At 35.9% G+C, this 18,020-nt stretch overlaps 1 protein-coding gene across 28 annotated transcripts in view; it reads right to left on the bottom strand.

Moving 5' to 3' along the window:
• LOC120417323 (voltage-dependent calcium channel type A subunit alpha-1) overlaps window positions 1-18,020 on the bottom strand; it is a 203,129-nt gene that overhangs the window by 108,429 nt on the left and 76,680 nt on the right. For 21 of the 28 annotated variants that reach the window (XR_008212561.1, XR_008212563.1, XR_005605447.2 and 18 more), the window contains exons 4-9: window positions 11,417-11,517; window positions 10,950-11,105; window positions 10,649-10,869; window positions 4,839-4,942; window positions 4,125-4,240; window positions 3,654-3,713 (exon numbers count right to left, since the gene is read on the bottom strand). Coding sequence is in view for 24 of the 28 variants with exons in the window: in XM_052710697.1 (XP_052566657.1) it covers window positions 3,654-3,713; window positions 4,125-4,240; window positions 4,839-4,942; window positions 10,649-10,869; window positions 10,950-11,105; window positions 11,417-11,517 (758 nt within the window). In the remaining 4 variants the exon portion in view is untranslated. Of the gene's footprint in view, window positions 1-3,653; window positions 3,714-4,124; window positions 4,241-4,617; window positions 4,734-4,838; window positions 4,943-10,648; window positions 10,870-10,949; window positions 11,106-11,416; window positions 11,518-18,020 lie in introns of all 28 variants that reach the window. The other 7 variants (XM_052710683.1, XM_052710701.1, XM_052710691.1 and 4 more) reach the window with 3 other exon arrangements.

The raw sequence follows: 18,020 nt of genomic DNA, 5'->3' as shown, positions 1-18,020 counted from the left end.
CCGTGCACCGAAAAATATGCACTCGATTATCTCCGGATTGGCTGAACCGATTTGGACCGTTCTGGTCTCATTCGGTCCGTCTTGGGGTCCCACAAGACCCTAGTTAATTTTATAAAGTTTTGTTAAGTATATCAAAAGTTATGCTAAAAAAACGATTCTGGCTAAAGTTTGAAAGATTGTAAAAAGGGTGGTTTTTGTAAGAAAACCCGTCTGATCATACATTTTTAGAAAGGTATTTGAAAGACCTTTCTAATAAGCCTAATACATTGAAGATCCGATAACCCTATCAAAAGTTATAAGCACTTAAGTGTCATTTGTACACATTTCAGGGGCCGGATCTCAAATATTTTAATGTAAAAGTTGTCCGGATCTATCATGCGACCCATCGTTGGATAGGTAATCAAAAGACCTTTCCAACAAGCCCACAACATTGAAGATCTGATAAACCTATCAAAAGTTATGAGCACTTAAGTGTCATTTGTACACATTTTAGAGGCCGGATTTCAAATATTTCGATGAAAATGTTGGCCGGGTTCATAATGTAAGCCGTAGTTAGTTGAATAATTCAAAGACCTTTCTAATGAGTCCAAAACATTGATGATCTGATAACCCTATCAAAAGTTATGAGCACTTAAGTGTCATTTGTACACATTTTAGAGGCCGGATCTCAGTTATTTCGATGAAAATAATGGCCGGGACCATTATGCGACCCGTCGTTAGTTGGACAATTGAAAGATCTTTCTAATGAGCCCAAAACAATGAAGATCTGATAACCCTATCAAATGTTATGAGCACTTTAGTGTTATTTATACACATTTTAGAGGCCGGATCTCAGTTATTTCGATGAAAAGATTATCCGGGCCCATCATGCGACCCGTCGTTAGTTAGATAATTGAAAGACCTTTCCAACAAGCATAAAACAGCGGAGATCTGACAACCCTATCAAAAGATATTAGCACTTAAGTGTTATTCATACACTTTTTGAAGGCCGGATCTCAGATATTTCGAAGAAAACGATGTCTGGGTCCATCATGCGACATGTCAGTTGGATTATAAAGGAATGTAACGAAATATTGACGTATTTGTTGCTTGGTTTCTTTCGACCGAATTCAGATTTACTCATAATAATAGAATGTTAAAATTATTTTAAAACTTTATTGTTTACAAAATAAAACAATTTCTTTCAGACTTCATTTCTTCTCGAAATGCCTTTTTCATTCACCGACTTTATTTTATTGCTCCGACTTCAAATTTCACCTCGGAACCATCACGAATCTTCAATACAACCGATATCCTTGCCACGCTCATTTAGCAGCTTGAAGCTGACCCTCTCGAAGAATCAGCTCAATCGTAACAATCCGGGCTGAACATTCTTCACCCGGAGTAGAACCGGAACTCGGTTACAGCGGGAAACGGTCCGTGTTAGGCGCAGTTCAGCATCGTCATAAGAACCAACACTCTTTCACATTTTTCCGTTAATATATTCCCTGCAGCAGAATTCATTGCCCCAAGTCGTCCACTCGGCCATGTCATTTTGGTCCAGCTGGTGAGGCAAAATACGGTTCTCCGAGCCGGATCCAGAAACGATAAACTCTTGAGAAGCTGCAGATTTCTTTGACCATTTGGAAGAATGGGTTTCTCGCCTAAATTAAGAAATGGAAATTGAAAGGTACTCGTTAGTTCGTGAATTGTAATAAAAACAACATTTTACAAACCTTTTCCATCGATTTATGCATTTTTTCGCTGAATTTGTGCCGAATTATGAAAAAATCGCTCGAAACAACTCCGCAGACAATTTTTTTTCGATGTTTTTCAATGACGTCTTCGCTGCACTGTCAAGTGAAAGGCATCAAATTCGCTTAAAATTTGGTTAATTTTTATTTAATACTAAATCATCGCACATGATATTAATGGGAGCGTGCTTTTATTACGTAACGCAATTTTTTTGATTTTTGACGCGCATGTACTACACTTAAACCCCGATGGTTTGACACTAATAAACGTTTGTTTTGATAGTGTGCGTGAGCGCAGCGTAAAAAGTGACAGTTCTTCACTTTTTAGTTTGACTTTGACCAATCAACGGGGTACAAATAATTATTAAAAAAAAGTGTCAAACGAAAAAGTGACCAACCACCGGGGGTTGAGTGTATATGAATGTGAGGAAGGCACCAACCACCTGAAGGTGGATTAAGTAACGTTTTTTATTTGTTTCTACATGACTAAAACAGCGTAGATTTCGTTTAAGATGTCTTAAACACAAAAATATATATTCCAGTTTTGTAAAATTTCGGATATGTTTCGACTTGTATTCATCATATAAATAAAATTTAACAAATTATCTTCAAGTCACAACCGCCAACTGGGGAACATTAGGACTACAGAGTGGATCCGATAATTCGAATGAACGAATCCGTATTCGATAATTGGAACGACTGACAGCTGTCAAAGGCTTGAAACCTCAACATTAGACAACTAGTTTTGACGGTTGAGTTTTTTTTTCTTCGAATAAGCGGACATTCGAGTTAGCGAAATTCGAATTAACGAATCCACTCTGTACAGTCTGAATAGGTACAGGAGATTTGAGGGCAATACATTTAGCTTAAAAAGCCTAAAAAATATGCAGAAATTTTGTCTTAAGCTGCTGTGTAAGTTCGATACATTTGTCCTAATTTGCCACAGATACTGGTGTATGATAAAAAATAATTAAATATGATATAGTTTTCTTTAATTTAAAACTATGAACCTTAAGTACATACAGCCTTTTCAAAAATTTATAAAATTAAATAGAGCTTATTTAAAACGCTAGGCATTTTGCGAATCTTTGAACAATTTTTTTTAACAATTTTCCCTTTTAAGCTTAATGAATGCTGATGTGTGCTTATTTATCATTTGCATGCTATAAATTTCTGATTGATTATTAACTATTTAATTGTTCGTCTACGTCCACAACCAAATCGGGAATTTCCAGTACAAAATAAAAAAATCCCGGGAATCGGGAACTCACAAAAATCCCATGAAATTGACCTGGAAACTCCTAATTATTTGATACCCATATTAAATAATCTAAACTTGAGTATGTTTCGAATATTTGTGCTTTTTTAAGTTTTGAGTATTTCCAAATGATTACTAATAGCAAGATTTTATATTGACGGTCCTGAAAATGTTATGATGTTTAATTAAAACAAAATTTTATAATTTTGTAGAATCAATGCATTTAAAATTTTATTCAGTTGATCAGTTTTCTATTTCAATGAAAAAAAAATTTTTTTTGCCGTCTGATATTTTGGGCTGATTTAGTGAAGGGAGGAGGTTAAGGGGGGCCTGCACAATGAAAAATATTTGCAACAACTTAAAAGTGTTTTTCTTCTTACAAAGTCGTACGGAAAATTTATCGGGATTGGGATGCTCAAGTTTTTGTTTTATCAAATCGAGCTTATAATATTTAAAGTAACAGTTTTTTTTTTAATCTGTGGTTTCATTTTTTTAACTTTTCTTGAGGTTTAATAAGTAACGGGGGTTTTGGTTTAAGGAGTTTTAAAATCAACCTAAATAGTTTTGCAGTTAACTTCCTTCAAGGTAAATTGGTTCGAAATGCCATAATTTTCTAAAAAAAACAGCCTGTTATTTAAACAATGTTCATCGATCTCACGTACCGTCCATGATGTGCATCCGCTCCTCCTCGGTGGTTCGCTCCTCCGCCAGGATCACTTCCTCTGTGTGAGGAGTGGCCGTTGATTAATATCATCCAAGTGAGAGCGGATGGGTGCGGGTGGGTGCAGTCCACAATTTCCATTATTTCCGCCAGTCAGCGCCAGCGGGGAAATTTCAAAAGAAAAAATCAACCAAAAGAGGAAACAAGACAGAGAGAAGAGAAGAGAAAATTGCAACGAGGCAGCAATTAGTGGCGGGGGCCAATTACACGTGTCCTAATTGAGCAACAATAACAAACTAGCTGAAGCTGGTTTTTTTTTTGCGGGATCAGGTGTGGAGGTACTTGTGCAGGTACTTGCTTCTACCAGATAATTGGATGAAGGGAAGAGGTGCGGACAGTTTAAGGAACAATGTTGGGAAAGGGAATTAAGCGTAACCTTAAAGTACAACTACTCAAGCAAGCAATACTGTACCAGCTTTACAGATCCACTCGACGTATCCGTTAAGCTCCTTCTCTAGCTGCTGCTGTCTACGAAGCTTTAGGAACTCCTGCCTATTTTCTACCTTTTCTCGCTCTTTGGCAAACTCTCTGTGGAAATATGGGCGGGAAATGTGGGAGTTGGAAAGAGATCAAAGAAATACAACAAAAGAGAAGCATATTTGGTGCAAAGTGTTATGTTAGCATTTTACGTGTTGATTAAACGGGAACAACAATCATATCGTCCTATGGAATCCTCCTACCTCCCCTTTCAATAACTTAGCATCATTTCACAAACTAACTACGAAGCCTTTCGCAGGAATCCAAACCGTTACGCGCGCACGAGCTTTATTGTGTATCATAGCCATTATTTACGGATTCATCCACGAGTTTGATTAGCTTACGGAACACACACACACGCGGCTTAACGGGCGGCGTTACGCAATATACAGGTGCTCAAAAAACGGGCCACAACTCGGAAACGGAACCTGCTTGCGTAATCCAGTCCAGGTAGGCCGTCATGGCTTCGACGAACATTTGCCTCGTGCGGCACTTTTGGAACTGGGCACGCCGTTCGACGCGGCCTCTCTCGTTGGAAAATTCACTTTTATGTGTGAATTAGTTGTTGAAATTGAACGCATTATTTTGAAGTATTTACACCGATATACACTAGACTGCTGTGACATGGTTGAAGCCGTGCCCAACTTACCCGCTGAGGACACCGAGAACTAGGTTCAGCATGAAGAACGACCCCAGCACTATCAGCGGCACGAAGTAGATCCAGTTGAACGTTGACCCGAGGGCGTCGTTGGTCTGAGAAGAGGGAGGGAAAGACACTCAATTTAAATATTTACAGCTTTGTTAAAGCAAAAAGTTAAAAAAAAAGAATGAATAAAACAGAAAACTTCCTGATATCTTAATAAAAATCAAAATTAAATATGATTCATTTTTTAGCAATCCATAGGATATCGAAAAAGGTTGCCTCGTACTCTTCGATTTTCGTGAAACTTTGCTTTGAAGGATAATTTTGGGTGCTGATCTTGAATGGTTTTTTTCTTGTCATTTCCCGTAGCTCAATTGTCAAAATCAAAAAAAAACATTTGATTTTAAGGGAAATTTAATAAACATACGAATCAGCAAAAACCCAAAAGAGTATTTTTTATCTTCAAGATCGCATCGAATCGCATTTTCTCCCTACCCTTAGAAAGAACAAAAGTTCATTAGAGTATTGCGAGCCGATTGCAAAAATTACATCCAAAACTGGGCAGCAACGTCCGAGAGAACAATGGCCTCGAGTCGAGAGAATAGTGGTACCATTCACGGACACAAAGAACACGGCTCGAGATGGGCGAGAGAATTATTCTCTCGCGGTTCATTTGCAAAAAAAAAAAAAAAAAATAATCCGTCCAACAAAAAAACGAAAAGTGTCGACTACGGGAATCAAACCAGAGACCTTTTGCAGTCTAACCCAATGACTTAACTGCCTGGACCACCACAGGTTGGTTACTATAATGAGTGGTCAGATGTCAATGTATGACACTTGTTGGAGATTAACTATTTCAAATAACGAATGAACCCGTTTGATATGATGCTGTGAGTTGGTAGCATTATTCTTTCGATTTTGGCACTGAGCCCTCAATAAATGTCGACTCTGAGATTTGGGTGTAGATTGAATTCAACAAAGTATTTATAATAAAATCCATCTGGGTCCACTGAATAGAAGAGAACAAAAAATGTTCATGCAATTTTGCAGGGTAATTTTAAAAAGTTTAAATAACCCGGGCAGACTGTAATAACAAAATTAATAATATTTCAATAACAAATCCTGTTAAAATAACAAAAATTGTTATTATTTTATCCTGAAGTTCAACATCAAGAAGAAAAAATAATAACAGTTTCTGATAAAATAACAAAATTTGGTATAGAAGTGATATTATATTGAAAATGTTTAATAACACGCTAATAAGAGGAAATGTTATACATTTCAAAAACTCTCCTAATAGCAAAATTTGTTATTCGTTCGGTATACTGACTTAGAAAAAAAATATCATAAATCGCACATATGGAAAAGTTTCTAAGTGTCCATAACACAATCTGTTATTTTATTTTTTTTTTTTTGTTAAATATGTTTAGATCTTTGGGATAATTTTGTCTAATTTCGTCGGGGTCATTATTTGGCCATGAAATGGGGTCCTTAAGCTAAAATTATTCTAAAAAGTTGAAATTTTGAAAGTTGATTTTTTTTTTAAATTATTTGATATACCCCCTAAAGGACTTTGTTTAAAATGATTAGAACTATGGGATAATTTTGACCAATTTCGTCAGGGTCATTATTTTGGCCATGAAATGGGGTCCTTAAGCTAAAATTATTCTGAAAAGTTGAAATTTTGAAAGTTGATATTTTTTAATTGTTTGATATACCCCCTAAGGGATTTTACTAAAATTGGCTAGAACTATGGCATAATTTTGACCAATTTCATCGGGGTCATTTATTTCACCATGAAATGGGGTTTCAAGCTAAAATTAATCCGATAAAATTAACTTTTGACAGTTCATTTTTTTTATATTTTGTTATATTCCCTAACGGAATTAATTTATTTATTGCGAATTTTTGAAGTGTGAATAACAAAAACTGTTATTATTTTTACAGAGCCAGGAAGTCGGAACTGACGTTGAAGTTCGAGCTGGAGTGAGACCTCGGAGACTGCATCGGATTCAGCAAATTTTCAGCAACTTTTACTTGGAGTCGGAATCTGTGAAGTCGGGTATTTTTGGAGAGCTGAAGTCGTCGTTGACGTCATATCCTGCATCCAGAGTCGGAGTTGTCTTCAAAGTATGGATTCAAAGTCGCTTGGAGGTACCCGACTCTGTAGCCCTGACTAGTACAGAGGAGTTATGGCAACTGCAATAACTTTTTTTTGTTATGGAGACATACCAGTTCAATAACATTTTTTGTTATTATGCTGCTCCACCTCTCCGCACAAAATAACAAATCATGTGATTCCTTCATGATTCCTTCTGTGTTATTGGTTTGTTATTGCAATAACAACATAATAACAGTTTAAGTTATTCTTCGAACAAATCTTTGTTATTTATTTTTGTTATTTTAACAACTAATCTGATCATCCCAATAACATATTTTGATCTTCTCACAATATCAAAAATTGACCTTCCCAAGTTATTTCCGTCTACTCGGGAACCGGGTAACTTTTAAGAGCAAAGTATCACAAATATCTTAAAAAGGGTCTGGGCTTTTTTTTCTCGACATTGTGTGAGTTGACGGAGAATGACCCGTATTCATGTCCCATAACTCAGGCAAAAGCAATGGAAAGGATGGTTAAATTGAAAATCAGGTTTAGAATGTATGTTTGTAGAAATTAAATAAACAATTAAATTAATAAAATACAAAACCATGAATTTGTAGATGTAAAAGGTAAAACTGGGCCTAACCGGAACAAAACAGAAAGAGCATATTTGCTGTAAAACTAGTACAAATTTTATTTAATGTTTTTGTCCCTTAGGGAGGCATCTTTCAATTACGAAAATTTTAGAAGACAAAAAAGTAAAGGTCATCGCTCAAATTTCAAAGTTATGGCAGTTGTAATAACAACTTAACTTTTTTTAATATTTTAAGAAAAATTTCCCGACCAATCCGATAAAAATATTTTTAGACATAGACTTTTTGGTCCCGAGCAGTTCATACGAAATTTCGACTTTGTTTGTGATAGAAGACAGAACACTCCAATCGTCTTCACCACGACAACCTGATTATGATATTCTACTTTCGATCGTTTCACACACAAACGAATGAGTGCTACGCAAAGTCACTCACACAGTCATTGACTTCCCCCTAGAAATGCAATCGCTCAGAGAACGGTCGTTTGATATTCTACCGAGATTCTGATCATCTCTTCCGTGATCGCAATCACATGACTTCTGTCACCACGCAGCAAACACATGGAAGAGAGAGGGACAAAAATGGGAGAAAGAGCACTGCTTGAGTGGTGCTCATTTTTCGTTCGTTTCGTTTTCGTGTTTCGTTTACCGTCCATCGCCGAGCAATGACGGTCATGATAGGCGCTGTGTTTCAGCGATCAAATTTCGTTTGGGAAATGATCACTGACAAAAACTTCTGTCCAATATTGAGCAATCGGTGATAGATCCCTTTTCGAGCATTGGATCCGAGATCTTCAAAACAGCATTTTAATTTATTATGCGACCTTTTCAAATGTCAGGCTAGATTTTTCAAACTTTAAATTATTTTTACTTATAAGCCTATCGAATAAAATCTTTCATTGCGTTCAAGACGGCTAAAATCGTTAAAAATTGCGCGGATAAGGATTTTTTTAATTCGGTTTTTGCAAAAAAAAAAAGATTAAAAAGGCAGTTTTTTTTGGGCCACCCTTATGGAAAAACATCAAATCGACGTCGTCGTGCTATAATGTCGCACCCGCCATTTTGACGTTCCGAGAAAAACACGTTTTAATGTTTGACCTTGAATAAACAAAAAGGAAAGCACGCAATGTAAACAATAACAAACACGTTTTGTTTGGCTGACCATTCTGTGCATTGTCCCGAAGTTTGGTTGAAGTTGGTTGCTGGAGTCCCGAGTTATAATTACAAATGTTTACGCTAGTCTAGCTTGTACGTGCGACAAACGCATCCTGACCTGAAATCCCTTTGCCCTTTGTCGCACTTACATCAATTTTCAGGGTGTGACAAGATAGCACGACAGGATTGAAACTTCTTTTATATGTAGAGTGACAAACATTTTCGGAGCTTTTTTGGTTTTCATTGAATATCTCAGGATTGAAATCGAATGTTGGGGATCTGTGAAGGTCAAAAGATGAGGCATTGTGAGCTGCACAAAATGGCGTTCTTAACTCAATTTGGCCCAAAATGCACGTACGACAAGTTAGCACGATGGCGACGAAATACGGGTCTAATTATTTCAGCCAAGGAACAAACAGAAAAATGATGAACCAAATTGGAGATTTTTTTTCGAATCATACTGTTTTCGTTGGGAATGCGCACAGCAGATTTCAAAACAAATTATTCAAGTGCAAGGAAAAAGTCACGCTTGTGCTTGAATCACCTTCTACTTTTTTGATGTAAACAAAGTGGGATCATTAAAAATCACGTTACGCATTCCCTCTTTTCATCCCCCAGGTTAAGTTATTTTTATAAGTTTTTCCATTTTTTCATACATGAGCAGCTATTCAAACTTTTAACATGAGCAGGCCAAAAAATGTTTTGGGAGTTTTTTCACTATGTCAAACATGTGCAGTTCCAAAGTTTTTTTTTTAAGGGTCCTATAAGATATTGTCTTTCATATGTTTATAGGACCTATAAATAAAATTCTAGAGTTCTTTAGTAAAGAAAAAGTCTGACTTCTAAAAATATTTTGACAGACTTTTCATTTTTTCAAAACAAACTATTTATCAATAATCATTGATGATGGTGGGAATATTTTTCAATCCTTTTTTAAAATATATCCTTTTTGGTCATTTTTGGTCCTGAGTTTTAAAAAAAATAAATAAATAAGAAACTTTTGACCTTTTGTATATTCAACGGTTTTGTACATTCTACGTTTTGGGATCTTTTTTCCTTTCGACGTTACGTCTTTCGGTCTTGTTTCAAAAATTTGATCACAAAATTTTCATTTAATTACTCATGTTGATTACTGTTTGAATGTTGAATGTTGCTTTGAAAAGCTAGAATGCGCGCATTTTTCGAAAATCCAGAAATAAAACTGAATAGTTATCTTTCTTTTGAGTCATAAAAATACTCAATCCAAAAAAAGCATTCAAGAAATAAAACTGAATAGTTATCTTTCTTTTGAGTCATCAAAATACTCAATCCAAAAAAAGCATTCAATTTGTCATATCTGTATTCCGTCATGAGATATCGAAAAATGTACCCCAGGTTTTTGATCAGAGAGTTACCCACCCCTTTTGATTAGCCGAAGAGCTAGAAGATTGTGGAGAATCTGGCTTAACCCAAAGTTAAATAAAAATCGAATAGAGATTGAGACAACTTTATTATGACTTGAAGGAGAATGAACTTATTGGCAACCCTTGACAGGCTGTTGCACAAGATCTGAAATACACGGAGAAAAAAAAGAGTTCTGAAAATCTCTAACAAGCGTTCATGAAAATGGGAACCACGAACAATGTGTTCAAATTGCATGGTACGTTTTTCAAAAACGTACCATGGAATTTGAACACTTTGTTCGTGGTTCCCATTTTTATGAATGCTTGTTCATGATTTTCGGAACTCATTTTTCTCCGTGTAGGTCTTAAAGTTTTCTTTTATTCTTATTCATGACAACGAATTTAAACCACATAAGACTTATCCTCAACTGTTAAAGGCTTCTTAAATATATATATTTTTACGATAGTCATTGATAAGGCCCAAACAAGTCAGTTTAGGGGGGCTATTTTCGTTTTTTTTTTCAAAACAAAATAGATTTAAATTTAAAAAAAAATCTAGCGTCCTGAAATACAAAACCTCACTCACCCAGTACAGGATCGCCGTCCAGCCCTCCATCGTGATGCACTGGAACACGGTCAGCATCGCGAACCCGATGTTGTCGAAGCTGGTGATGCCAAAGTTGGGGCCCTCCCACTGCTCGACGCAGGTGCTGTCGCTGCTGTTGCACACGTACGCCCCCGTCGGTGCGATCGTGTCATTGTCGGCGTTGCAGGGCGTCGGAAACTCGCCCTCCTTAACTATTTGAGCTGTGGGGTTTTTTTTTATTATTAAAAGAGACAATTAGGGGGTCGTTCATAAGCCATGTCTTCAGGGTTTCGATACTCACAGATATCTTCTAAACTATAACAACTTCTATGCAGAGCACCCGAGTAAAACTCTAAGCCTATGATTGCAAAGATAACAATTGCAAACAAGACCAACAATCCTATTTGCAGCAACGGCGCCATGGCTTTGATGATAGACTTTAAAACTACTTGTAAACCTGGTGGGTGAGAGGTGAAGGAAGGACAAGAAACGGCGTTTGTTAGTTCTTCCTCGGTAACCACAAATCGATAAACATCTACAACAGGTGTCACACAACATCGAACGCCCCCCCTCTAAAGGGGCGCTTCTCTACAACTACAAGTTTACACACTAAGAAAGAGGTTTTTTTTTGTATTACATACACACATATCTACAGAGAGAAAAGGTATTCTTGAGTGTGTTTTCTTTCCTTTCAGATGTGGAAAAGGGTGGAAATCTAAGTATCACACACACACACACACCGAGGTTTGATCTAGCATCGCTACTCACTAGGAATTCCAGACACTAATTTGAGGGGCCGTAACACACGGATAGCCCGTAACGTTCGCAGATCTACTTCGGGCCCCTTCTGCGGGAATAATGTGATGAATCTATGTGTTTGGTTTGTTTTTTCGAAGTTACATAGATTTGTTTTTTCAATTTAACACAGGAATTAGCAAACGCACACACGCACACCGGAAACCAGGCGATAGAAGGAAAAATGAGAGAAAAAAAAGTGGGAAAACCACGCCATTATGTATGAAGTTGCTATTTTGTAGTCTAATGATAAAACAAGATTTGTAAAGAATTAGCCTTACTATGGTAGCATAAAGTTCTATTTAGTCGATGTTATGCTCTCTTAATGCAACCTTTGAAAAACGTACCATGAGATTTGAACACTTTGCTCGTGGTTATGAACGCTTGTTCACGATTTTGGGAACTTTATTTTCTCCGTGCAGGAACGAAAAAAGATTATTAAAAAACATATTTCTGAATTTTTTCAAAGGAATAATGAATCTTCCTGTAATATTCTTGTACAACATGGAAAATAAAATTTCTTTGAAAACCTTTCCTCCATGAGATATTTAAAATCTTCTTCCAAGAATGGCCCTTTTGTGTCAAACTGATCATCAGTGATTTTTGGTATCATGATAAAGCATTGAGAGAGCATTGCAACAACAATTTGATCTATTAATACTATCTCTAGCGAAAATCAACTGATTCAACCCCAGATCTTTCTTTTTTAAAAAAAAAGAACAACCATAAACCATTCCAAATTTACAGCTTCCAATCATGTCTTTCAAATCACGTTCCCTACCCCACATTTACGGCCATGTTTTGCCCTGATGGAGCCTATAATAATGGCCAATTGAGACTTTTCTTTATGGTTTTTCTTAACTACCCCTAAGGAACTATACTGTCCACTAATATGGTTATGATATAGAGAGCGCACACCACACTATGAGGAAAATTTTCCGTTATAGAGCCTCCTGGAATGACTTTTTAATCGCCATCGTCCCTTAACGATCAACATGTCTTCCCACGTGTCGATTGGTTTATTTGTTGTTCCGGATGTCTTCCACCATATATTGTTGAATTCATACAGCAAAAGAAGGCTTCATATATCTAGCGGAACACAAAAACACAGGGAAACGGATCGAGGCTATGGTTCAGCTAGTCTGAACTTCTAAATGCTAATGGTTTGTGGAATTCACTGTAAACTTAAGGAAGAGAACCGCACACGCACGAATGTAAACATTTGCTATGGTTAGTTACCCACGAACTTACTAATAGAGGAGGTCGAGTTTCAAATTTTAGATCATCACCAAATTTAGTTTTACACTAAATTTGAAATTTTTCACTAACTCAATTTTCCAATGAAAAAATACTCAAAATGGTAACAAATTTTCCTTTTACATCAATGTTTTTTTTTTCAAGCTGCAAAATATTTGTTGTAAATTTAATCAAATTTTGTTCATTTTTATAAAGTGCACGAGGAGAAAAAACTTATTATCTAAAAACTAACATTTTCTGATTTAAACTTGCATAATTTAAATTTAAATTTGATAAATTTTTGTGATAAAATTTCCTGCATGTTTTGCTCGAAAATGTTCAAGTTAATAGTCTTACAAACACATGTGGTTTTCATTGCAAATATCACAATTTCAATAGCCCGTTGCTCATAATTGTGACAATTTCGAGAAAATCTGATTTGTGTTGAGCGGGAAAATTTGTCCAAGGATAAAAGCAACTAGTTTTACTGTTTTTTTTTGAAGTTATTTGAAACAATATTTCAAATGCAAGATCATAACTGGTTGAAAACATATTTCAGTTTATCTTTTTCAGTAGGAAAATGTTTCTCAGAATAATTTGTAATTTATTTCAATAATTTAAAAATAATATTCTGTCTCAACTGAAAAAAATAAAGTTATTTTCATTATTCTAAGGACAAACGTAACAACAACAAGGTATTTTTTATAATTCAGCAAAAATGGGTTTGTTGATATGCCGTGCCAGAGTTAAATTAAAAATCCAAAACAAAGGTATTGTAAACGACTTGTTATGTTAAAAGTTAACTTAAACGTCTGACAAACTTGAAATGAGTAAATATTAAGTTTGTTTTCACTTTAATTCGGAGTTTAAAACAGTGGTCCTCACCCAGCTGAACCTAGCAGGCCATCTTGGCAATAGGGTAGAGGACCCAGAAATCGCCCACTTCATATACTGCCGCTCAAATCAAGACCGTCCCATATGTAATTTCGTCAATATTGAGTTAATGATGCAGTTTGGCTCAAAATCATGTGAACTGTCAGGAAAACTAATAAAATTTAGTAGTTTATTCCAGAAAACCGCAGCAAATTTCACTTTTTTTAATTAAATTCTAACACGTAGCCTTATGGGCGGGACAAATTTGTATTGCGTTTTTCTCGGCTTGCTGTTTTTAAATATGGGACGGACTACATTAGAGCGGCAGCATAGTGGATCTAGGAACATTGACAAGAATTTAATGGCAATTTATGATTTGCGGTTCTGTTTGTTGTAGAACGTTGATAAACGATTTGATTTTAAGTTTCCATAAGGTTTTAATCATTTACAAGTTCATTTTTGTTGAAATTTTGCGTTTTAATAAAGCGCTCTGAAGTGCCTGTGTTCGCCCCCTCCCCTAAATCCAATTTTCGCCCGCCCTTGGAACCAGTTTTCGCCCACGACAAAAATCAAGAAATTAAATGAAATTATGGCACAAATCTAAGCAAATATGGTCTCCTATTGATACACAAAATGTTCCCGAAGCTCATTTTCTTCATGATCTCATGTTTTTTCGTGACCCCAAAAATCGCCCACTTTATTTTATTTATTATAAATCACTAGATTTACATGAAATTCCGACACGCAGTAAAGCAATAAATTATTCATTTACATTATTTTCGGACAAAATCAGTCGTTTTACTTCATTATTCATTGTAGTCAAAATGGAGAAAAATATGGCGGATGTATAACGGTATTTTTTTGCAAGTGCTTATAAAAATTTAATAAACAACAGAAATTCGTAAAGAATGTTTTAATTAGAGCCAGAAATGAATGAATATGTAAACCTGCATATTAAACTCAACCAAAAAATGGTATAAGTTTGCTAAATACAGATTAAATCCAGTAGGTGGGCGAAACTAGAGCAGGGCGAAAACTGGGTCCTGTACCCTATGCCGTATTATCACGGGCTTTATGTGAAACACAAATATAAAATGCTCAAACATGTAGAACTTGAATTGTTTGAAAGTTAAATTTCATAGAATTACTTATTACTTATTACTTAACTTAATCATTTCATTTTCAAATGTAACATAGGCTAGGCCAGCGAATGACCAAGAAGGTTTAAGCTGCCAGCAATAAATGAAATAACAAAAACATTTTTTGAAGCTTGAAAAGCTCTTTTCCACGATTTTAATTTTAATGAATTTTGATTGGATCATTATCAGAATATGGTTTTTCCAAGTACATTTTTAGTTATTTGTTCTATAACATCATAGATTCTAATAAAAAAAATCATAAACAATGGTTAAAAGTTATGATTGCTTTTGGGAATTATTCGACATGATCTTTTGCGTTTAATATAACAAAAATAAAAAAAATATGGAAATAATTTAACTTTTTAAGACATAAGAATAAGAGAGCAATCGAATTTTAATGAAATACCATTATAATTTTGTCATTTAAAAAATATTTTTTGTTCGGATAAAAAATTCACTTGTTCAGCAATTTCGTAGAGAAAGCCGATTTCTTTACGATTTCCGATTTTTTGATACCCATACATCTAGGTTTTCTATAAAATCCACGTTTTTAAATACCTCGGCAAAAAGTAATTTTGATCCACGAGAACAAAAATTACGAAAGTCCATATATTTTGGCAGATTGCTCAAACGAAACCATAACAACGTTTTTGCCTAGGTATTTAAAAACGTGGGTTTATAGAAAACCTAGATGTATGGGTATCAAAAGATCGGAAATTTTATGGACTTTTTGATGCCACATAGGTTGACTTGTGAATCGTGGACCGGTTCGGATGCCGGCGGATTTTCCGACGACGTAATTCCGGGGTGGTACGAAACTCCAACGAAAAATCTATTCGTTCGATACAAAGACCCCCAAAACGGTGTTATACCCACTCTAAAATGTTTATTTAGCAATTCTGTGGTAATATAAAGTTTGCAAAATTAATTTTAGATAAGTTTTATATAGAATTTCTAGAGTTATATAAACTATCATACTAAGTAGTTAGTAAACTTTATATTCAATCCAAATTATTTTTTTAATCAGTAAAGGATGCCTATTTGGAGTTGGGAGACTGGATTTATGGTGATTTGTCAACAAATAACATTATTTGTGTTAATTTTTCAAAAGGTGTACAAACTTTTTTTTCACATTTTTTGATTTCTGTAATAGTATTTGTTATATAAATTTTTATGGAAATCATCTTTTCATGAGCTTTTTTATAGCAAAATGTTCAGCATGAGTTTCTGAACAAAACTTAGTACTAGGTTTCTGTCAAACTTTAAGTTGTTACATGTTTCATCACAATATGTGCATTAGTGTGGTCCAAATCCGGACTTTTTTGGGGCTACCTTCTGAAATCAAAGATTGACCCATCACTAGGCTAAATTCCAAATTTGAGCTCATTCTGACCACGGGAACCCCTCCCTCCAATCGCTTAAAGTTTGTATGGGAAAAATCGTCAAAATGTATGGAGAAAAGCAACTGTTTTACTTTTTTACCTGTGGAAGGCGCCATAATTATCCGATTCTTACCATTTCTCAAATGTAGAACCTTCATTAAATTTAGAACAACTTTCCCGAGGACACCATATTTTTAGGATTTTTTCCCGCGAAGTTATTAGCGCCCAAAACTGACCCTTTTTGCGCGGCCAGCTGTAAGGGGTTACCTAACAACGATGTTTATTTCCAATTCGTACACGCACGTGCTCTCTCTCACGAGTTTGCTTGCCTGCCTGCCTGCTTACCAACAAGCGCGCGCTGTTTCTCTGCTTGGACTTTTCTCGTCGTCGTTTTCGTTTGCTATCCGCTGCGCTGCGTTTCTGGCATGTTTATTATAATTTTCAACTAAAATAGCAGGATTGTTTTGAGATATATTTAGCATATAAATTCTTAAATTATGACAAAAATTAAAAAAAACTGCACTGAAAAAAATAGTTTAAAGAAAAGACAGCTTAGGCTCGATTAAAAAATTACAGCAAATGTCATTAGAACAGGGTTTGTTTGTTTTTCCAAGCATTACACGCAGATTTTCATATATGCTAAAGAAACATGATAATAATTCAATTATTTAAAAAAAAACTTTAGGTAATATAAATGTTGTTCCTTTTGGTAGTTTGCTTTAACAAAAATATACTTAGTACAAATCAAGGCAATTTTACAATTATTGCTGCAAATTTTCATTCATACTCTCTAAAATTATATTTTTATTTTTTCTGGAAATTTCTTTCTGTGTTCCTAGACCACCTGCAACAAATATTGCAACTGTTTATCAATAAACCTGCTTTGAGATCACCGGTCACTCAAGGTTTTGGCCACTACTGTCGGAATGTCAATTTTCATGTACAGTATCAAAAACCATGAATTTTGATACCCATATTGCAACAACTCGTATGGTTCTGTAAATGTCCTCCCAGGCCCCGAGGAACCTGCTTTGAGATCACCGGCCACTCAAGGTTGTGGCCACTACTGTCGGAATGTCAATTTTCATGTACAGTATCAAAAACCATGAATTTTGATACCAATATTGCCACAACTCGTATGGTTCTGTAAAAAGTCCTCCGGGCCCCGGGGGAACCTGCTTTGAGGGCACCGGCCACTCCAGGTTGTGGCCACTACTGTCGAAATGGCCATTATGTTCAGAATCAAAAACCATGAATTTTGATACCCATATTGCCACAACTCGTATGTTTCTTAAAATGTCCCCTCAGGCCCCTTTGAGGGCACCGGCCAATCCAGGTTGTGGCCACTACTGCCAAAATTGCCATTATTATGTTCAGTATAAAAAACCATGAATTTTGATACCCATATTGCCCCAACTCGTATGTTTCTGTAATTGTCCCCCCAGGCCCCGGGGGAACCTTTTTCGAGGGCACCGGCCACTCCAGCTTTTTTTTCACCACTGTCGAATTGGCCATTTTTCATGAGAACCGCCGCATCATAGCGACTTCCACGCTGTCCGCTTCGCTCGAATTTCCTCCTTCTGCTGCTGCTGCTCCGCGCCGACCCGACGTGCACAGTTCGAGTGCTCGTTCCAATGTGACTTGATTTTGCGAAATTTTCTGCTTAAATAGCGGCACAGCCGGAGAACGGCACATAAGGGGCGCGGTCTCGAATGCCTACGCTCGCTCTGATTGGTCATCTGTCCGATTTGTACTGAAAAATTACTCATTTTGATTGCATGTTTTAAGTGCTTTAACTATGTTTAGTCAGACTATCTATGTAGTTAAACAATAGCTGAAGTCTTCCTCTTTCGATTGGTGGTCCAACCATCTGGATTGATTCACAGGGAAAAAAGATATAAGCGTTCAAAATGTCCCCTTTTTTACGCTTTGGATCGAATTTCTGAA

This window comes from Culex pipiens, chromosome 3, assembly GCF_016801865.2.
Source record: "Culex pipiens pallens isolate TS chromosome 3, TS_CPP_V2, whole genome shotgun sequence".
Classification (NCBI taxonomy): Eukaryota; Metazoa; Arthropoda; class Insecta; order Diptera; family Culicidae; genus Culex; species Culex pipiens.
The sequence above is the reverse complement of the archived record's forward strand: the minus strand, read 5'-3'. Positions and strand labels throughout refer to the sequence as shown.